General features: G+C 43.4%; 1 protein-coding gene across 1 annotated transcript in view; it reads right to left on the bottom strand.

The window, feature by feature from the left end:
- LOC146205746 (G patch domain-containing protein 1) overlaps positions 1–20,416 on the bottom strand; it is a 92,350-nt gene extending 71,934 nt beyond the window's left edge. The window contains exons 1-4 of the mRNA XM_084590409.1: positions 20,176–20,416; positions 19,878–20,006; positions 19,049–19,134; positions 12,616–12,773 (exon numbers count right to left, since the gene is read on the bottom strand). Coding sequence (XP_084446535.1) covers positions 12,616–12,773; positions 19,049–19,134; positions 19,878–20,006; positions 20,176–20,227 — 425 coding nt within the window. The 5' untranslated portion in view covers positions 20,228–20,416. The remainder of the gene's footprint in view (positions 1–12,615; positions 12,774–19,048; positions 19,135–19,877; positions 20,007–20,175) is intronic.
- Positions 20,417–23,274: the final 2,858 nt, after the last annotated feature.

A 23,274-nucleotide genomic window follows, 5' to 3' on the forward strand; every position in this document is an offset into this window, starting at 1 on the left:
ATTTGTAATAAGGGACTAGTTACTCATTGACATCTACCCAGGCACTGCCATATGGCTACAAAAGAAAGCTATACAGCTTTCTCAGGAACATCGTAGTAAAAGAAAAATTTGTCTTGGTCCGGGGATCGAACCCAGGTACACCGCCTTTCTAGGGCAGTCGCTCTACCAAATGAGCTGACGAGGACCGTCAGCAGGTGAGATGGTAGTGCAAGAGCGCATTGATCAATAACTCAATGTGGGAACAGTATTGATAAAATATTTTAGGGGAATCCTTCAGGAGGAGTAGATTTGTAATAAGGGTGCAATTACTCATTGGCATCCACCCAGGCGCAGCCATATAGCTACAAAGAAAAGCTACACAGCTTTTTCAGAAACTTTGCAGTGAAACAAAAATTCGTCTTGGTCCGGGGATCGAACACAGGAACACTGCCTTTCCAGTGCAGTCGCTCTACCAAATGAGCTGACGAGGATGGTCAGCAGATCAAATGGTAGGGCAAGAGCGCATTTATCAATAACTTGAAGCGGGAAAAGTGTTGATAGAATATTTTTTAGGAGAATTCCTCAATTGGAGTAGATATGTAATAAGGGAGTAATTATTCATTCACATCCACTCAGGCGCAGCCATACGGCTACAAAAGAAAGTTATAGATTTCTCAGAAACTTCGCAGTGAAAGAAAAATTCGTCCTGGTCCGGGGATCGAACATGGAACCACCGCTTTTCCGGGGCAGTTACTCTACCAAATGCGCTGACGAAGATGGTCAGCAGATCAGATGGTAGGGCAAGAGTGCAAGAGTAGGGCTACAAAGGAAAGCTCAAATACTTATGGGGCAGTCGCTCTACCAAATGAACTGACGAGGACAGTCAGCAGATGACAAGGTAGGGCAAGAGCACATTGATCAATACCCCGAAGAGGAAACGCTGTTGATCGAAAATATTAGGAAAATCTCCCCCAAGGTGGAGTAGATTTGTAATAAGGGAGTAATTACTCATTAAAATCCACCAAGGTGTAAACATACAGCTACAAAGGAAAGCTCACAAACTTCACTGTGAAACTAAAATTCGTCCTGGTCCGGGAATCGAACCCGGGACCACCACTTTTCTGGGACAGTTGCTCTACGAAACGAGCTGATATAAGGATGGTGAGCAGGTAAAATGGTAGGGAAAGGGTGCATTGATCAATAACTCCAAGCGGGAACGTTGTTGATCGAATATATTAGGGAAACCTCCCCCAAGGAGGAGTAGATCTGTAATAAAGAAGTAATTACTCATTGCCATCAACCCAGGTGCAGCCATACGGCTACAACAGAAAGCTATAAAGCTTTCTCAGAAACTTGGCACTGAAAAAAAATTTGTCTTGTACCCGGGACCGAATCCAGGTACCCCACACAGCCTTTCCAGGCCAGTCGCTCTACCAAATGAGCTGACGAGGACAGTCAGCAGGTGATATGGTAGGGCAAGAGAGCATTGATCAATAATTCGAAGTAAGAACAGTATTGATAAAAGATTTTAGGGGAATCCCTCAAGGTGGAGTAGGTTTGTAATAAGGGAGTAATTACTCATTGACATCAATCCAGGTGCAGCCTTACGGCTACAAAAGAAAGCTATACACCTTTCTCAGAAACTTCGCAGTGAAAAATATTCATCCTGGTCCGGGGATCAAACTCAGGGCCACCGCCTTTTCGGGGCAGTCGCTCTACCAAATGAGCTGACGAGGACGGTCAGCAGGTCAGAAGGTAGGGCGAGAGTGAAATGATCAATAACTCGAAGTGGGAACGATGCTGATCGAATACATTAGGGAAATCTCCCTCAAGGTGGAGTAGTTTTGACATCCACCCAGGTGCAAACATACAGCTACAAAGGAAAGCTATACAGCTTTTGCAGGAACATCGTAGTGAAACAAAAATTCGTCCTGGTCCGGGAATCGAACCCGGGACCACCGCTTTTCTGGGACAGCCGCTCTACGAAACGAGCTGATAAGGATGGTGAGCAGGTAAGATGGTAGGGAAAGAACACATTGATCAATAACTCCAAGCTGGAACGTTGTTGATCTAATATATTAGGGAAACCTCCACCAAGGAGGAGTAGATTTGTAATAAAGAAGTAATTACTCATTGACATTAACCCAGGTGCAGCCATACGGCTACAACAGAAAGCTATACAGCTTTCTCAGAAACTTCGCAGTGAAAAAAAAATTCGTCCTGGTCCGGGAATCGAACCCGGGACCACTGCTTTCCCGGAGCAGTTGCTCTACCAAATGAGCTGATGAGGATGATGAGCAGATCAGATGGTAGGGCAAGAGTGCTTTGATCAATAACTCGAAGTGGGAACGGTGTTGAATGAATATTTCAGAGAAATCCGCCAAGGTGGAGTAGATTTGTAATAAGGGACTAGTTACTCATTGACATCTACCCAGGCACTGCCATATGGCTACAAAAGAAAGCTATACAGCTTTCTCAGGAACATCGTAGTAAAAGAAAAATTTGTCTTGGTCCGGGGATCGAACCCAGGTACACCGCCTTTCTAGGGCAGTCGCTCTACCAAATGAGCTGACGAGGACCGTCAGCAGGTGAGATGGTAGTGCAAGAGCGCATTGATCAATAACTCAATGTGGGAACAGTGTTGATAAAATATTTTAGGGGAATCCTTCAGGTGGAGTAGATTTGTAATAAGGGTGCAATTACTCATTGGCATCCACCCAGGCGCAGCCATATAGCTACAAAGAAAAGCTACACAGCTTTTTCAGAAACTTTGCAGTGAAACAAAAATTCGTCTTGGTCCGGGGATCGAACACAGGAACACTGCCTTTCCAGTGCAGTCGCTCTACCAAATGAGCTGACGAGGATGGTCAGCAGATCAAATGGTAGGGCAAGAGCGCATTTATCAATAACTTGAAGCGGGAAAAGTGTTGATAGAATATTTTTTAGGAGAATTCCTCAATTGGAGTAGATATGTAATAAGGGAGTAATTATTCATTCACATCCACTCAGGCGCAGCCATACGGCTACAAAAGAAAGTTATACAGATTTCTCAGAAACTTCGCAGTGAAAGAAAAATTCGTCCTGGTCCGGGGATCGAACATGGAACCACCGCTTTTCCGGGGCAGTTACTCTACCAAATGCGCTGACGAAGATGGTCAGCAGATCAGATGGTAGGGCAAGAGTGCAAGAGTAGGGCTACAAAGGAAAGCTCAAATACTTATGGGGCAGTCGCTCTACCAAATGAACTGACGAGGACAGTCAGCAGATGACAAGGTAGGGCAAGAGCACATTGATCAATACCCCGAAGAGGAAACGCTGTTGATCGAAAATATTAGGAAAATCTCCCCCAAGGTGGAGTAGATATGTAATAAGGGAGTAATTACTCATTAAAATCCACCAAGGTGTAAACATACAGCTACAAAGGAAAGCTCACAAACTTCACTGTGAAACTAAAATTCGTCCTGGTCCGGGAATCGAACCCGGGACCACCACTTTTCTGGGACAGTTGCTCTACGAAACGAGCTGATATAAGGATGGTGAGCAGGTAAAATGGTAGGGAAAGGGTGCATTGATCAATAACTCCAAGCGGGAACGTTGTTGATCGAATATATTAGGGAAACCTCCCCCAAGGAGGAGTAGATCTGTAATAAAGAAGTAATTACTCATTGCCATCAACCCAGGTGCAGCCATACGGCTACAACAGAAAGCTATAAAGCTTTCTCAGAAACTTGGCACTGAAAAAAAATTTGTCTTGTACCCGGGACCGAATCCAGGTACCCCACACAGCCTTTCCAGGCCAGTCGCTCTACCAAATGAGCTGACGAGGACAGTCAGCAGGTGATATGGTAGGGCAAGAGAGCATTGATCAATAATTCGAAGCAAAAACAGTATTGATAAAAGATTTTAGGGGAATCCCTCAAGGTGGAGTAGGTTTGTAATAAGGGAGTAATTACTCATTGACATCAATCCAGGCGCAGCCTTACGGCTACAAAAGAAAGCTATACACCTTTCTCAGAAACTTCGCAGTGAAAAATATTCATCCTGGTCCGGGGATCAAACTCAGGGCCACCGCCTTTTCGGGGCAGTCGCTCTACCAAATGAGCTGACGAGGACGGTCAGCAGGTCAGAAGGTAGGGCGAGAGTGAAATGATCAATAACTCGAAGTGGGAACGATGCTGATCGAATACATTAGGGAAATCTCCCTCAAGGTGGAGTAGTTTTGACATCCACCCAGGTGCAAACATACAGCTACAAAGGAAAGCTATACAGCTTTTGCAGGAACATCGTAGTGAAACAAAAATTCGTCCTGGTCCGGGAATCGAACCCGGGACCACCGCTTTTCTGGGACAGCCGCTCTACGAAACGAGCTGATAAGGATGGTGAGCAGGTAAGATGGTAGGGAAAGAACACATTGATCAATAACTCCAAGCTGGAACGTTGTTGATCTAATATATTAGGGAAACCTCCACCAAGGAGGAGTAGATTTGTAATAAAGAAGTAATTACTCATTGACATTAACCCAGGTGCAGCCATACGGCTACAACAGAAAGCTATACAGCTTTCTCAGAAACTTCGCAGTGAAAAAAAAATTCGTCCTGGTCCGGGAATCGAACCCGGGACCACTGCTTTCCCGGGGCAGTTGCTCTACCAAATGAGCTGACGAGGACGGTCAGCAGATCAGATGGCAGGGCAAGAGCGTACTTATGAATAACTCGAAGTAGAAACAATGCTGATCGAATACATTAGGGAAATCTCCCCCCAATGTGGAGTAGATCTGTAATAAGAGAGTAATTACTCATTGACATCCACCCAGGCGCAGGCATACAGCTACAAAGAAAAGCTACACATGTTTTTCAGAAACTTTGCAGCGAAACAAAAATTCGTCTTGGTCCGGGGATCAGACCCAGGTACACCGCCTTTCGAGGGCAGTCGCTCTACGAAATGACCTGACGAGGACAGTCAGCCGGTGAGATGGTAGGGCGAAAGCGAATTGATCAATAACTCGAAGTGGGAAGGGTGTTGTTCGAATATTTTAGGGGAATCCACCAAGGTGAAGTAGATTTGTAATAATGGAGTATTTACTCATAAATATCCACCTGGCGCAAACATACAGCTACAAAAAAAAGCTATACAGCTTTCTCAGGAACATCGTAGTGAAAGAAAAATTTGTCTTGGTTCGGGGATCGAACACAGGAACACTGCGACTGCACTGGAAAGTGCAGTCGCTCTACCAAATGAGCTGACGAGGATGGTCAGCAGATCAGATGGTAGGGCTAGAGCGCATTTATCAATAACTTGAAGCAAGAACAGTGTTGATAGAATATTTTAGGAGAATTCCTCAATTGGAGTAGATATGTAATAAGGGAGTAATTATTCATTCACATCCACTCCGGCGCAGCCATACGGCTACAAAAGAAATTTATACAGATTTCTCAGAAACTTCGCAGTGAAAGAAAAATTCGTCCTTGTCCGGGGATCGAACACGGAACCACCGCTTTTTCGGGGCAGTTACTCTACCAAATGCGCTGACGAGGACGGTCAGCAGATCAGATGGTAGGGCAAGAGTGCATTTATCAATAACTCGAAGCAGGAATCGTGTCGATAAAATATTTTAGGGGAATCCCCCAAGTTGGAGTAGATTTGTAATAAGGGAGTAATTACTCATTGACATCCATCCAGGCGCAGCCATACGGCTACAAAGGAAAGCTCAAAAACTTACGGGGCAGTCGCTCTACGAAACGAGCTGATAAGGATGGTGAGCAGGTAAAATGGTAGGGAAAGAGCGCATTGATCAATAACTCCAAGCGGGAACGTTGTTGATCGAATATATTAGGGAAACCTCCTCCAAGGAGGAGTAGATTTGTAATAAAGAAGTAATTACTCATTGCCATCAACCCAGGTGCAGCCATACGGCTACAACAGAAAGCTATACAGCTTCCTCAGAAACTTCGCAGTGAAACAAAAATTCGTCTTGGTCCGGGGATCGAACCCAGGTACACCGCCTTTTTAGGGCAGTCGCTCTACCAAATGAGCTGACGAGGACGATCAGCAGGTCAGATGGTAGGGCGAAAGCGAATTGATCAATAACTTGAAGTGGGAATGGTGTTGATCGAATATTTTAGTGTAATCCGCCAAGGTGGAGTAGGTTTGTAATAAGGGAGTATTTACTCATTGACATCCACCCAGGCACGAACATACAGCTACAAAGGAAAGCTATACAGCTTTCTCAGGAACATCGTAGTGAAAGAAAAATTTGTCTTGGTCCGGGGATCGAACCAGGAACACTGCCTTTCCAGTGCAGTCGCTCTACCAAATGAGCTGACGAGGATGGTCAGCAGATCAGATGGTAGGGCATGAGCGCATTTATCAATAACTCGAAGCGGGAACAGTGTTGACAGAATATTTTAGGGGAATCCCTCAATTGAAATAGATTTGTAATAAGGGAGTAATAATTATTCATTGACATCCACTCAGGCGCAGCCATACGGCTACAAAGGAAAGCTATACAGCTTTTTCAGAAACTTCGCAGTGAAAGAAAAATTCATCTTGGTCCGGGGATCGAACCCAGGAACACCGCTTTTTACACCGCTTTTCCGGGGAAGTCGCTCTACCAAATGAGCTGACGAGGACGGTCAGCAGAACAGATGGTAGGGCAAGAGCGCATTTATCAATAACTTGAAGCGGGAACAGTGTTGATCGAATATTTTAGGGGAATCCCTCAAGGTGGAGTAGATTTGTAATAAGGGAGTAATTACTCATTGACATCCACCTAGGCGCAGCCATACGGCTACAAAGGAAAGGTATACAGCTTTCTCAGGAACATCGTAGTGAAAGAAAGATTTGCTTTGTTCCAGGGATCGAACCCGGGTACACCGCCTTTCTAGGGCAGTCGCTCTACCAAATGAGCTGACGAGGACAGTCAGCAGATCAGATGGTAGGGCAAGAGCGCATTTATCAATAACTCGAAGCGGGAACAGTGTTGACAGAATACTTTAGGGGAATTGTTCATCGACATCCACTCAGGCGCAGCCATACGGCTACAAAGGAAAGCTATACAGCTTTCTCAGAAACTTTGCAGTGAAAGAAAAATTCACCTTGGTCCGGGGATCGAACCCAGGAACACCGCCTTTCCGGGGCAGTCGATCTACCAAATGAGCTGACGAGGGCAGTCAGCAGGTCAGATGGTAGGGCGAGAGAGCAGTAATCAATAACTCGAAATGGGAACGGTGTTGATAGAATATTTTAGGGGAATCCCTCAAGTTGGAGTAGATTTGTAATAAGGGAGTAATTATTAATTGACATCCACTCAGGCACAGCCATACAGCTACAAAGGAAAGCTAAACAGCTTTCGCAGTGAAACAAAAATTCGTCCTGGTCCGGGGATCGAACCCGGGACCACCGCCTTTCCGGGGCAGTAGCTCTACCAACTGCGGTAACGAGGATGGTCAGCAGGTCAGATGGTAGGGTGAGCAAATTGATCAATAACTCGAAGTAATTGATCAATAACTCGGCCACATCAACAAGCAAGCGCCGATTAACCCTTTCTCTGCTAGAGAAGAAAAGCAGACATGACTCATGCATGGTCATAATAAAGCTATCAAAGGTGATAAGAAATGTGACATCACAATCAATGCTATGTTTGAAACTTTACAACACGCAACCCACAGTTCATCTGCCTAGTATCTTACATAGCAGGTCAGCTCAAAAGTTGGTGCTGGAGAAAATACTTGCATAAAAAAAAAAGAAGACGATTTTGATTTCTGAAGTGAATAAACAGTTTATATCGAAATATGTTTCTTTTTACCATTCCTGAAGAATGGGCATATACAAGCTAATGACCTTTACACCTTTCCAATATGTGGTCACTGGGCGCTGCCATATTTCTCGGTGGACTGCTTTTGGTGCTTGACGCTAGCATGGCGGAAGCTGCAGCAAAACCGGTTTCTCAGTAGCCCAGACAGGAGGCATTTTGACATTCCCCTTGCCCGATGGAAAGGTCTATACTGAACACAGATTTCTCATCAAGACTCGTTATGATTACATCGCATAGACCAAGTCATGAGTGTGGCGTACTCATGACTACAGAAGAAAGCATGAACCTGTTCTGTAATAATACCTTCTTGGCTCTGAAACTAAGTGAACCAAGGCAGCCCTACGCAGATGGTACGACGTGCCCACAGTATTTAAAGAGACAATGAGGACAACTCCATCACTTTTGCCATCAATAAAATAAATAAAACTTTTTGGCACTTTCTGGCAATGTCGGTGTTCGGCCGGCAGTAAAAGATCCATTCACTGTTGATAAATTTGCAGTGAAAAATTTTCCCGCACTCGATTTAAGGTTTGAAGTCAAGGGTTTGACAGAATCCCGTCTAGTTGAGATGGCACATGATGAAAGTGGAAGACACCGACCAAAAATGAAAATGGAAGACGTTACGGTTCCCTCGCGGGAGCCTTGTTCACAATGAGGCAAAAACTTAGCAGCGTTGGTTTTTGAAACACTGCGTATTAATGAGCAGAGGCGTCTTGCGTAGATTGGGGGCAGATTCCAGTCATTCCTATTGAGCGTATGTGATGTCGTCTGGATGATCAATGATTCAAGATAGAGCCGCAACTCCTTGTCCCTTTCTTTGGCGATCATGCGTGCCTCTGCCCAGTTTATGCAGTGAGTGGCAGATACCGAGTGCTCGGCAAGAGCATTTTGATCTACGCGTCAGTTTCTGATGTCACTCTGGTGATGATGCAGTCTTCGTTTGTAGTCACCTGACTCACCAATATTCACCGACGGGCAATCAGCACATGAACTTCAGTACACCAATGCCGGGAAATTTTTCTCTCTTTAGTTTCTGCTTTACTTGCACCAGCTGATTCTTCAGTTTCTTAGCTGACACATGCGCAGTCTGTACATCATAAGAATGCAAGAACGTTTTTGCCTCATTGCGAACAAGGCTCCCGTGCAGGAGCCGAAACGTCTTCCATCTTCATTTTTTGGTTGGTGTCTTCCACTTTAATCATCGATTTAAGGTGGGTCGAGACTATGTTTTGTAGAAAACAAATGCTTGAATATATTTTACAACCTTCCAATAGAGTATTTATTAAGCTTCCAGAGTCTAAAGTACACTTAGGCATTTGGAAACCTTGGAACTTTTTAAATCATTTTTTGTGGTGGCGTCGAGTATGAAGGTGGAAGTATAGAGGATTTATGTATATTATTGTTCTTTTGTAAGAAAAAATTCATTCTCATATTTTATAACGTGCCCATATAGTCTTTCTTTAGCATTTAGAAAACTTATCACACATATCAGCGTCATTTTTTTTCCCCTTTTTTTTTGTTGCCACATCAAAACGAAAGGTAAGGTAAAGGTCTCATAGGCTGTAACTGCATTTTTTTTTTTTTTTCAAGACAGCGAATCTGGAGGTTTGAGTATTTTTTTTCTCAGAACCTTTGGGGTGCAAGCAAATAAAATTGTTCACAAATGTCACTCAATACCTTTTATGTAAGCAAGACTAGAATAAATTGCCCAAGTCAATCCTTTCTTTTTTTTATGAATGAAATAACCATTCGCAATTGAAAATTTTATTTCACTGAAAAGGAAACAAAACATGATAAAGCAAACGATCTGAGTGATGGTTGTGTAACACAACAATTTATACCTTCATGAAAAATTTTGCTAACTCTGCATAAACAAGATTTTGGGAAAATGAGATAGTTGTTAGTGTGGGAAATTGTGTCCGCTAGCTTCAGTTTCTGCATTTTTGCTCTTCATGCTGCATTTCTGCTAGTATGCAAGCGCGTACTGTAGAAGTAGTTTGCAGCTGCTTCACTCCCTCGCTCCCCAAGGCACTGCGATAGAGGCCGCTGCGTTTCCCCTCTACACTTTGTGTCCCCGCAAGAATAGCCCTCTCATATATTCGCATGGCATTCTTCTTTGATGTTTCGCTCTTTTGCATTTGAGCATTGTTCAGTCATTTTCATCATTATGAACCAACCAGCCTGACTCAACCCAAATGAGTTCACACAAAACGGCACAAAATGAGCTCACTACATAGGCCGCACATGCAACTACATAAATGCCAGTGCTCTCCTAAGCAAGGCAGTTCAATAGTCTCTTGTCACACTTGGAATGACTAGCAACTTTATTTGTATTTTCTATCCATAAATAACTCAAAAACATAAGCCTTGTTTATAAGTCTTACCAGGCTCTATGAATTAGGAATTTTCCAACAAACATGACGCTATAGGTCACTTCAATATTGGAATCTGGTGAAAAAGTAGATGCCCAAATGTCAATGCTTAATTAACACTGTGTATTCCAGCTCAACGACATTCATCAAAAGGTTACTAGTGGATTCAGACGGCTTGGCAACCATTGGTTAAGGACACAAAATGGTGGCTGTGCCGGGGCTCACATATGCCAACGCCACACTGTGTTTATCTGCCGGCACAAGGGAGTTCTTGGAAAGACGGCAGAGGGTCGCAGGACGAATGGCTCTGGGGGTATATAGGAGCACACCGGTGGAGGGTGTACAGGGAGATCTCGGCTGGTCCTTGTTCGCAGATTGTGAGGCTGTAGCGAAGTTGAGTTATGAGGCCAGGCTCCTTCGGTTGCCGGACACAAATCTGGTGCACCAAACGTTGGTGCACATCATACGCGGGAGTATCGACGCGATGGACCCGACGAACGGCTAATTTACGGCGTCGTTTTGAGGTGGCACCCTCCTCCATGGCGTCGGTGACTGCAAAGCCCAGCAATGCAACGTGCGCGAAAATCTGGGACCAAGTGTACAAGACAGAGATGCAAGAGTGGATTAGTGAAGCGATGGCGAAGCCCACCTTGACTCTCTACCGAGCGACGAAGACAGCAATTGGCCGTGAGCACTATTTTGACAATTCGTGCGGTAGCGGCTTGCTGGCGGAGGCCCGCGCGTATGCTGCGCGAAATTCGTAAGCAGTTTAGGCACCACTTGCGGCACCTGTGGAGTGGCAGAGGAAACGATAGGACATGTGGTCATAGAGTGCATCGGTATAACACCAATCTCGGAAGCCTCCGCCCTCCCTGCTGCCCTGGGTTTCGGCCAGACGGAGCGAAGCATAGTGGAAATCACTAAACGACGCCTGGAATACTGGTGGCGGAATGGGGCGGTGCAACAAAGGAGCATTCCGGCTGTGAACGTACCAGATTTAACTAAGTGGTCGCGTGGAACGGCAATGTGTGTATGTGTGTTTTAGTATTATTATTTTTTTTTTTTCTTGGCTCTGCCACGCCGACAGGCGGAGGCGACCCGTTAAAAAGGGGACAGCCTTCATCCCCATCACCATCACCATGAGCAAGGAAGAAAAGGCGAACAGCAACATGAACAAAAGGCGGCTGCACCACCTGCCAAAGAGGCTAGCTGCTATGAGTATGACATATTTTTTTCTTGCATGCCTGACATCGTTTGAAAAATTTTCCTTTTCTCAAAACAATATTTTCCTGGACCTTGTGTTATGCAAACATTGATAACGTCTATTTGAATGAATATTTTTAAATAAAATTTTATGCAGTCATTCTCAACATTGCTGCATGCAATAAACTACAATAAACAAAACTTTTCATTTAAGGCTAATGCTTGTTTATTAAGACCACCTTTTCTTTTTTTGCTCTGTTCAGCTTTTCAGATTATGTTTTCCTAAGTATTTATCCCATACATTTATCCCAACTCACTGCGTAGGCCACAAATGCAGCTACATAAATGCCGGGACTCACCTAAGTAGGGCATTTCAATAGTCCCTTATCTTTCTTGGTGTGACCAACAACTTTATTTGTATTTTCTACCCATAAATTTCTCCAAAACATCAGCCTTGCTTATAGTTTAGGTGCTGCGATAAGATGAATAAGACATGTTTTACTGGATAAAATAATTATAATCATAACTACTAATTTAGAAGTTTTCATTTGTGGTCGAATTCCTCATGCATGGTGCAGGCGTGCAAGACAATGAGACTAATTTGTCTGAAGCATAGTGATGAAACAGCTAAAGAACTCAAACAAATGAAAAATATCCCTCGAACAACTTCACTCCCAAAACGTAGTTTTGCTGTGAAACTCTTAATGCTGACGTCTAAACACACTGATGGGCCACCTGCACTATGCAGAAAACAGCGGTTCAACCCATACATGCACTCAAAGTAGTTCCAATAAAATGAACTATGCGGTGCATGCTATTGAAAAATAAAAATGGCTAGGAAGGAGCCTTTAGGCCTCTAAAACCACTGACATGACCTGGGCAATGAACAAAGGTTTGGTTTATGGGGTTTAATGTCCCAAAGCAACTTAGGCTATGAGAGACGCCATAGTGAAGGGCTCCAGAAATTTCTACCACCTGGCCCTTTTTTTTTTTAACGCGCACTGACATCAGGCAGCACATGGGTGCCTTGCTTTTCATCTCCACTGAAAAGCTGGCGCCTAATGGCTGGGATTCAATCCCGCCTCCTTGAGCACAGCAGTCAAGTGCCCTAACCACTGCATCACCACGGTGGGGCGGTCAATGAACAAAGAAAACGCAATTAATGTATTCCGTTACCGTTACCACAGTTCCAACATCACAACATTTACACAATCTAAGATATGCTTCAGAGTACAAAGAGAACTGCACCTTACAGGCTTGAAGAGGGTTTTCAGTGGTGGCGAGCCTGGAATGGGGCCTTCATGCATATGTGGCGGGTCTTTTACTCGCTTCCGTTGTTCAGCAAAGTCGACAAAATCATCTTGCACTTGGACTTTCTTTGGGGCAATTCCAAATTCTCCTAAATCCTAAATTACAGAAGAAAAAGAAAGGATCAGGCAGCAAATCACTTTTAGGCAAACCCTTCAGTGACTAAAAATATTTAAAATTGTACCAATTTACCAATGTTCAACAAGCCCCTGAAGATATTATGCGGAAAAGAGATAATAGCCAGCACTAACTAGCAACTGCAATCCATTGCAGGCATCCATGACATTGTGGCGCACTGGGCATGGACACAGGTTGCATAGATGTTAAGTGTGGCATAATAAAATGTTTTGTGATGTTGTATGCCTGATTCATCAGCAACCAAGCAATGTCAACATCTCTCTGCATCCACAATTTGCAATATATACAATGAACAGGCAATACCAAACTGTCTCGAGACTAACAACAAAAAATTGACAGCTCTAGCAATTATACACCCCTTGTGTAAGTTTGCTTCAGTTACAATTTACGCTACTGATCCTACAAAGTTTGCAACTAAGGCTAAGAATAAGCTCACCACAGATCTTTCTGATGGTTCTAACAGCACAACATAAAAAAACAAAATATAATGCTTTTGGTCAGCACAGCTTAGATTGTCTTTTCTCTGCTATAAGCACAGTGACTCCAAGCTGATGCTCCCAACATTTATAGATCCTTTTTCAGTTCCACATCTCCTAGGTGCCAGCCGCTGTTCCCGCCCCCGGGGCGCTGCGTTCCACTGTGCTTCCCAACTGCACTGAAGCGTTTCTCGCGCTTAGTGGCGTCATTATCTGCATTTTATAAATTTGCGGACTTGTGTCCCATCGCAGTAAGGACGATTGCTGCTTAGAAAAGATAGGCCGTATGCGATAATTATTTGCTTTGGGCAGAACAGTCACTTTCGTACGTGTGCATTTTGCCATTTGGTTTTAACGCCTGTGCATATATACATGCACGAATACATGCAAACAATGACGGGCACTGCCGCATGCTACAACATTTAAGAGTAATTCAATCTTGCCAGTCATGTTAGGTGTCAAGCGATAGGTTATACAGTTCATTCGGTCGAAACGTTGTTGGTGCAGTAGTAGTAGTCCGAGCAACGCGTCAGAAATAATCGGGGCCTGCGTAAAAGAGATCATACCGTAGTAAATTGTGGTTCTATTGATTGAAGACTGATTTGTTTATGACAGACGATGGCGAGTTAACTAAATCACTGAAACTAATTGAATGATGAACTAAAGAAATGAATAAAATAGGAAAAAGAGGTTTCAAAGGTGTCAGAATGCTCAGAACGGAAAGCCAATGTTTGCTGAAGCTAAATATCGGTGTATAAAAATTGTAAAAAACAAAGTAAAAAGCATCATCTATATGAGTGAAACGCTATTGGCCTCGAGATCGAGCAGAGTCACCACCTAGCGGCATAGCAGCGAACTCTACCCAGTGTGAATGCGTGTTCGCGTCACGTGTCAGCTCGCAGTGATTTACATGCGCGTGTGTACAAGAGTGCTTTTTGTTTGTTTCATGGTTCCTGTGCCCTTTTGCTTACCTATCTGCCTTTTGCAAGAGAAATATGAACAGGCTATTACCCCCACGCTCCATTAAAAAAATATATATACTTGTCCTTATCAAATATGTCAGGCTGGAAAGGATATCATCAGTCGCGGTCTTCGGCGCTTGAGATTCTTTGACAAGCGGTGCCTCAAACGAAGCGTTACTGTCGTTAGGAGCCGTGTCAAAGCAAAACAGGTTGTTGCCACACAATACAACTTAATGCAAATGGTCAAAAATCGTATATTCCTGTTTCTGTTTGGATTACCGCAACTACTCAAACATGCGATCGCAGACTGCTGCATAGCAAAATCCAGTTTGAACAAGCCACTGTGTGCCTTCTGTATCTACAATACAGTTGTCTGAGTACTTTTTTTTTTCTTTTTTCTTTTCTTTTTTTTTCTGTTAAACCTCTGTCACGGTGTCTCATAGTAGGGCGCTTGACTGCTGATTTCGACAACGGGGGGTTCAATCCCGGCAGTTTCGAAAGGTGCCCCTCGGCTATGGGATTTGACTGCACATTAAACAATTCCACGTGGTCAACGACATCGAGGCCCGCCCCTACATTATCCGTCATATAGCCAAAGCTGCATGGCGCATTAAACTCAAATATGCATTTCATTTATTTATTTATTTATTTTTTTTTTTGTTGAAGAATTCTGCGCATCCGTAACAGTGGTAATGAGAACATTTCGCTTTAGGGAAATGCTCGAATGTTTGAGAAAAAAATCTTTGCAACACTTGTTACACTAAATGTTACATAATACACATAGATCAATGTACACTGGTAGCCCATTAGAATCATTAAAACCCCTTTTTGTCAGTGCTGTCTTTCGAGCAAACTGATTGTTTCTGATAAGGGGAGTAAAATAGCTTCATACGGGCTTAACCATCGGTGCTTAGTTCGGGAATATGCATATATAATCACATGATAAGATGAACACCATTTCTTTCAGGATAGTTTTATATTCGGCACCTGTTTAGGAAGTAAGACGACAGAACCGCCCCAAGTCACTGCTTAACAATAATTACAATGATAAAGAAATTTTCAGCCTTCAAAATTCCTTGCCAGAACGCAGCAGCAACCAAGCGCAGTTTTTTACGATGTCTTCGCAGCTACTGATTCGTAGCTTGCACTTTAACATTACTGAAAATTAACCGCTAATAGTCCTAAATTTTGTAAGTGTGTAAAAGTTCTGTCACATGGTGAAATTCATTGTCATTGAAGAAAAAATAATTACACTACTAATCTACCATTTATAAACCTCACACAAAGCAGAAATTCCTTATACTTCCCATGGTTTCAAGAAATCATTTAGTCATTTCACAGTGCAACACCAGATTATCTGCAAGCAAGAAGCATCCACCTTGTTGTGAGCTCAGCAAACTCAATCCACTCACCGCTCTTCACGTTAGCAGTCAGCTTTCCTGTGCAGCGAGGTTTCCTGTACAGTCTTGGCGTAATCTCATTTTTGAGGAATACAATTGTGCCTGGTTGTCTAGCCAGAGTTGATGTCCACTTAGCATATGGCAACCCGCCGGGCAGTATTCTGTCAGTGCTACATTTGACCTGCTTAATCCTCAAGCCAAGTACAATATAATAATCAAGGCTGCCTCGATTCATTCTAAAGTACTGCAGGTCAGAGAACGAACCTTGTATTTCCGTGGGCTTAACACTAAATTTGCCTGTCTCACTCGTATAAGACACGTGTACGCTGTTGAAAAGGCGAAAAGATATGTCATGCTCAGGCCTGTGAGCGCCGTACAGCGCAATAAGCGTGCAAAGCGATGCCAGTAAATCTAATAACGGGTGGTTGCGTGCCTTGTTTTTCAAAAATCTGCGCATCTTTCTTTTTTTTTTGTTGCATTGGTGAAATCCACGGATTTTTTCTGCAATATTGGAACACTCTAAACAGTAAACCGCTAATGCATTGCAGAAGGCCCATTTTCATTGCCAACAAACCTGCCGTAAACTCGGAAGCAGACATATGCCGCGTGCGTTTCTGCGAGTGCCGCAGGCTACCGATCCCTACTAACGGAGCGACGATGGCGCCACCTCTAGGTCGATCTCGTGGCAAATAGCATCTTAACAGCGGAGCGTAAGTGTCCCCCTAATTTTTAGGTTTTCTGACGTGATCTATGTGTGTTGCCTTGGAAGTGAGTGCGTGCTCGCTATGCCCGCTCCCATTTCATTGCGCTTCATCGAAATGAACATTTTCTGCATCATTGTTTTAGCAGTAAAAGACAAGGCACCCCAAGTAAATTGTGCAAGGCATATGGGTGAAGCCTGTGACAGCTGATGTCCTCTGAGCCTGACGTTTGAAGTGATTGAAGGACTGTGGGCCTTATAAAGGATAAAAACACCACCTTTAATTGGCATATATCCTAACCTGACAGGTCTTGCACACTTTCGTAAGAGCTTTCGGCACATCCTTAACCTCTTCCCTGAGTTGGGTAATTTTTTTGTTTTTTTGCTATCGGCTAAAGCGGCATGAATCAGTCAGCGTCTTCATCAATGAGGGGCCACAAGGCGCACTTTTATTGTGAAAGCAAAACTACTTTAGGTTTCGAGCCTTCAGCATGGCGCGGCCGCACCTACGTGACGCTGTGACGTCACACCTCACGTGACACTAGGGTGTGGGTTGGCAGGAACTGCCAACTTGGGTCTCGGAGAGAAGCGGCTCTTCTCCCCGTTATGCCGATGCCTGCTGGAATACTTTGCCTCATAACGCATTGAAATTTGGCTGCCCAGTTTTAAAACATTCTAAAAAAAAAGATAAGTTAAAGACACCACTTGCCTCTAAGAGCAATTATTTTGAAAATTTTGTGCTCGAGATATAGTGTCCGGCATTGCACATGACTTGTAGGTCGTTGATTAGTAATTTATGAACAATGCCAGTGCCCACACTGAACTGCAGGGTAACGTGTGCAGTACAGCCGGGAATGCACACGATCACAGAGGAAAAAAGCACATTTTGATAAGAAACACTAAATAAATGCACGCACCTACTGCATTGTTGGCAGCGCTGCCATATCGGCGCGTGGCCTGTGTGACACAAACTTCGACCCCAGCGCCATATCAGTGCCTAGGCGCAAAGCATGGCTGCTTTCGCAGGTGCAGTTCCCGAACTGAAAAGGATCTATAAATGATGGATGTCCCTATACTACCTTATTGTTGATCAAAGGTGAATTTCCTGCAAGTAAGCAGTCTTAAGTGTCTCTACCACATTTTTTAATTCACTGTAGGGCCTTGGTGCCTTTTTCAGCCCAGTAAACAGGAAATTATAAATTTTGCATTCTAACGCAGGGTTACAATGGATACCACTGTGCAGAGCCCCAAGCTGGCTTCAATCTGCAATGTCTCCTAGCACACAGGCATTTTTCAGCTGGTCTCCATCTGCTTCATCTAGGTACCATATCCATGACTGAACAGCAGTACATCACAGGTATTGAACTATTGTGACACATGGAAAATGAACATGGCAGTAAGGAAAAAGATTTCAAGTTAAAGCCTCCCACACTGTGCCTTGAAGAAAGATTCAATACTGCCATAACAGTCTTTAAGCAATGGTGCACTTATGTTCATAGAGAAGAACCAAAACTGAACTAGTTGATACAATATATCCTGTCTACAATGCCCGTCTTCCCTACTTCCTTCATCCTTTATCACTACGCTGTTCAAGAACTGTTTTAACTAGTTTAGCCTTCCTTTCTTAGGCATTTTTGACAGCAAAACTGTACTGCACAAGACCACAGCACAGCAACGACTACAGTGGCAGGTCGTTCCATATATGCCAATGCAACAGACGCAATGCCAATGATTTCTCCATGCTGCCGTCACATTGGTAGGTGGTTCCATTTTGTACCAAAGAACAATGAATAAAAGCGGTACATATGAGCAGCAAATGTTTACAGAAAATAGTATTCATAACAGCAATTAAAACAAAAAATCTCTATCTTCTTTGTAATCTGGCATTCCAAACTCTGTAACAAGTAAAAAACAAAAATGGCTGGCAAACAAGATCCTGTAGCATTAACACTGACAGAGAGCTATCTCAAGTGCATTTTCTGGCTTCACACTGACCATGAGCTGCTCTGATACACTGAAGCAGACCTTTTCTATGCCCAAAGGTGGGGAATGAAAAGAAGTATAGACAAATAATTTTTGATTGTGTGTTTTATTCTTTGTAATGATGCATAATGCATTGCTATATACACTGATCCCCACACAGTATTTGTCTATGAGCACTAAATAATTTATAATCAACTTTCTTCTTCAACTCATCTTGGTTTCAGTTTCAACAGCCAAGTGATGGCTCTGATGTCAAAGTTTCATATAGGTCACGTGAGGGGTAAAAAAATTTCAATATAGTCGCTGCTTTTTATTTCATTGTAATAGTGGCTCTTGAGGCAAGCTACCGTTATCCTTGTAGTGAAAAAGAACAAAGAAGCAGTGGTTATCCCACAGTTTTTTTTCATCCCTTAAGACATACAACTTAACATCATAGCCATCATTTGATTGAATCGGAAGCTGAAATAAGAGAAGAAAAACAATGAATTATATATTATTTTGCGGTTGTAGGTGAATACCTTGAGATGATCCATGTGCATCATTAGAAAGAATAAAACATGCAACCAAAAGTTAGTGTCTACGCTCCTTTGACAGTCACTTCATATTTGATAGTACTTATGAGATGAAGGCTGCTGAAATGCTATTGCAACATTTCACCATTAACCTGCAGGAATGTTACCCTTGAGTTTTGGGCCAGTCTTAGAGCATACTTACCTCCTCATCCATAAAGTCCTCTGGCCTAGATGCAACATTTTCTGACTTGCTACTCCTTGAGGACTTGTAGGTTGCAGGAGTCCATCCTTGGTGTCATCACATGGACGTTTCAAGAGTATTAGAGATATAAAAAAGGTGGCTAAACATACATGAACCATATGTGATCCCCGCAGTAAATATTTACTTAGTTACAAGCAGAAAAGAGGCAAATAGAGACTGTACAGGGGCGGCCAAAACATTACAGAACACGCTTCTGGCGTTTGAAAAATTTCCTTGCATTCAATAGAAAAGAAACGACAGTTGCATATGCCCATACGCGAGCTCATCAGACGCATGTGTAACGTACTTCCTAACATTCGTTCGCGACAAATGACAATTATTGCCGAGGCTGTACATATTTAATGAGCTAAAATTTTAAACCTACAAAGTGTGAATTTAGGTTTTGGCGCTGATCCGAAGACACGATGAGAAAACAGGGTGTAAGCGCCGGGACCCTTCTAGTGTCCAGTGTCTACGGGCTGCTTTCGCCTATGTTTCTAAAATTTCGAAGTTGCACACAGTAAATATTTTGAATAGATGTAAAACAAGTTGATTCAGCACAATGTTTTACTATTGTATCTTGATCCGCATTTACTGCAGCTCTGCAGGCTTCGACGCCAATATCACTTGCTTGCGCTACGCCTCAACGGAAGAATTTTACCAGCAGTTCCGTTTGGACGAACTAACCACAAACTTCCCACAAATGACTCTTGTTCAAAGGCACATAAATCTGCCGCCGGCGGTAAAAGTACTATGCACGGAACGCCTAACTCAAAATATTCGTCCTTACCTTCCTTTGTTCCAACAGTATTAAAAAATCCAGCTGAAAATCCGCCTGTAAAAGCCCCGTGAAAACGGCGCCTTCCTTGAGCATCTCTGACGGTGAGGTCGGGCTGGAACTTCTTCCGAGGGACTTCGTCTGGCATGGTACATCACGGAAAACATGTCACTCCCGTAAGTGCAAAACCACACAATATTACTCTACACATGTCGCAACTTATGAATACGAAACGATTGGTAACCTGTGATGGCAAACCACTGGCAATAGTATTTCGTCTTTGCTTTGACATACAGAATGTTGAACACACCTTGTTCGAGTTCCTCTAAAGGAGTACCAAGAAACACGTATTCCTCTGCCATTTTAAAAAGTCCGCCAGGCAATCGGCGGCGGCACTGCCAACTTCAATTTAAAAGGCAATAAGACTTTCCAACGCTACACAAACATGCTTTCTCAAACTATACTCAAGCTCTCAAACTACTCAAACTTCAGGGCGCTGCCATCTTGACTATAACAAGAGCCAAGAGCACTGTGGCCGGACTGTAGCGTAGATGATTACTAAAGAAGCCGACAAGCGGCAAATAACCAGTTATGTCACTATGTAACAAAAATGCTGCCAACGACGTCTGCTGCTTTTATAATGGCAGATAATAGTGTTTTTATTTCGAGGTTTTTGTTCTGCGAAAAATATTTATGCCAATAACTAGTTCATGTGGTGCTGCATTTCGCATTGGTGCAACGTGGAGCCGTGGAGCCTTGTGCTTAAAGAGACAGAACACTGAAATTTAGGTCTCAAATTTATTTCGGCGCAATAGGAAAATTGATGTATAAAATGTTCGATTCTATATCGGTTTTGGTAGAAACGCTGTAGAAAATTTCAGTGCATGCACCCGTTTTTATGTAGTCTGATGCTGGAAACCATGAGCAGCGACCGCGAAGACGATTGGTGGTACTTATAGTATACTTATAGTGAACTAGAATACATTCTAGTGGTGCTATAGCAGCTATAGTGCTTAGAATATACTATAGTGGCGCGAACGGAAGGAAAATGGGCGCCTCATGCACCGGCCGGTCTCGAGGGAGAGCGCGCTTCTCTTCTCTTACGGCCTCTCCAATGGGGTCTGTTTCCACCGCCCGCCGAAGCCTCGGTGGGGTCGCCACCGCCCCACTGCTGCTCCTCCGCTAGAGCCGTTCATGTGCAAGGGAAACGAGCGCTCGCTCTTAGCTCCGCCCGCGTCAGTTGCAACCGGCATGGTCCTAACATTTCGCCGCTTATGGTTTATACAAAGGCCGTAATCAGCATCGAGCATTTATCGTGTACGAGGAATAATATACAGTCAACAATCCGCTCACGCGCGCGCGCGTCTTCGTCAGTGCGGCCGTGCACGGTCGAATGAAGCTTCGGGTACACTTCAACATTTTTTGCCCCTAAGTTTTGTACAAACAATAAATTTACCAGGCTATGCAATATGCCTTTGAATGTTGTAAGCAGGTGTAGCGCGACCTGACGTGAGTGCATGGTGAACTGCTGGGTGGAGATTCTGTCAACCGCTACCGTTTCCGTTTAGATCAAAAGAGGCACCAGCGAAAATTCATGGCGCGTCTCGGATTCAAAAGACTGAAGATGTATATGTGTAGTCCCGCGACTACTTTTAATCAAGGAAATGGGCATAAACACTTAAGCAGAATTGAAAAGAGCGGCAAACAATAAAATTGCTCTTCATATTCACCAATTCATCAAAATGGTACCTGCGTCTAGAAAATTCAGTCTCAAAATCTTCCTGCGCGGCTTGTGCACACAAGGTGTTAATTGGCCTCTCGTTCTTCTCGGTCACTTTCTTGGTATATTTAATTGAGAAGAAGAATTCTGAGAAAATTTTCAAATATCAAAGAAGCGGACCTAATAACATGGTTTTTGTCAATTTCTTTTGGGCAACTCAGTGTTGAATTCTCAAGTGCTGATGGAATCAGTATCTTAAGTACTTCGAGAACCTTTGTGTGTAGTAGGTGTACGGCAGCTTTAAAAAAAAAAGAAAAAAAAAGCTTGTCCAACAGGACAACAAGCTCTGGTTTCGGATAATGCAGTCCACTAGAATATTGTTCTCGTGGAAGAGTGTACTTACATGGGGCTGCTTCTTTCGCTATAGTTTCAAGAAGAATAGCGCAAGCTTCACACCCGAAGTGGTTTAACTTAACAATATATTAACCGATGTAAGCTAAACCGGAATATGTGACAGTGGGAAATGGGATGGCAGGATATACCATCACTTCCTTCAATTCCTCGGTTACTGATTGCGGCACAGCAGAAATGACATTTTTTTTTTGGCATCGACGCAAGGTGCCTTGATTTCGCTCTCAGATGAAACGTCCGTCTTGACAATGTAGTCATGTGCCGCTAGCTGTTACGGCCCTCGCATCTAGAATGTCGTTCCCTTCCGCACATTAGCCTTACTGTCCCGAAGAGAGCTTCAATGGGTCGCTATATAGGGCTTGAAATGTGCCTTCAATGAGAATGTCCTTCTTTAACGCTTTAGAAGTTTCTTGCATACTTTCGATATAGCAGGTGAACTCATTAGTAAGTCACTGCAATCACCTTCATCATTTATTGGCCTCCTTTTACCATTTCCAGCACAAGTGGTGTCATGAATATCAAACTATTTTTGATTGTTTTCATAATAAGCTAAATATCATGTAAAAATCTCAGTAAAACAAGGTTTGTTTGCAAAATTAAAATAATGTTTACAATACAACACATTGGCTAATATATTAACTGCAATAACATTTAACACTCAACCCTACAACGTTTACTTTGACTGTTATACTAATACTTTATATCATGCAAGCATTTTGCAATTTACATTACATTTTTATGAAATTATTTTCATCTTTGGTGTTACATGCATGGATCCTGGTTTCTCATCTAGCGCTGAAAGACGGTTTTGCTGTTGCAGACGAGTTGTTGTCATGTTAGCCTTCAAGAAGCTTCACTGCCCATTCAGTTTTTTTGATATTCTGATTCTTGTACAGGCTTGGGGAAAATTCGGACTAAAATGGACAAAACTAGCTACCATATGCCACAATGTATGTCATATGCTTGTCGAACGTTTACTGAGCGACAGTGTAAATATAATAAAGACTCCGTTCACATGTGTAGTAAATGACGACATGCCGCTGCAGCATCTACTTTCTGTGTCCTTTCATTTCGGGGCTGTACTCACCACGAAACCCGCGAGCGACAGCGCGAAACCAGGCAAAAGCCCCCCGCCGCCGCTGAAGCAGACGCGGAGCGAACAGTGAGCAGGTCGCGCCCCTTGCGGCGGCGGAGAGCGTAACTCAAGGAGAAAAGTTCCCATTGTTCCCGCGGCGATTGAGAAGGCCGTAAGAAAGAGCGCGCGCTCTTTCTTACGGC

This window comes from Amblyomma maculatum, chromosome 1 (genome assembly GCF_055883805.1).
Source record: "Amblyomma maculatum isolate TAMU_Amacu chromosome 1, ASM5588380v1, whole genome shotgun sequence".
Classification (NCBI taxonomy): Eukaryota; Metazoa; Arthropoda; class Arachnida; order Ixodida; family Ixodidae; genus Amblyomma; species Amblyomma maculatum.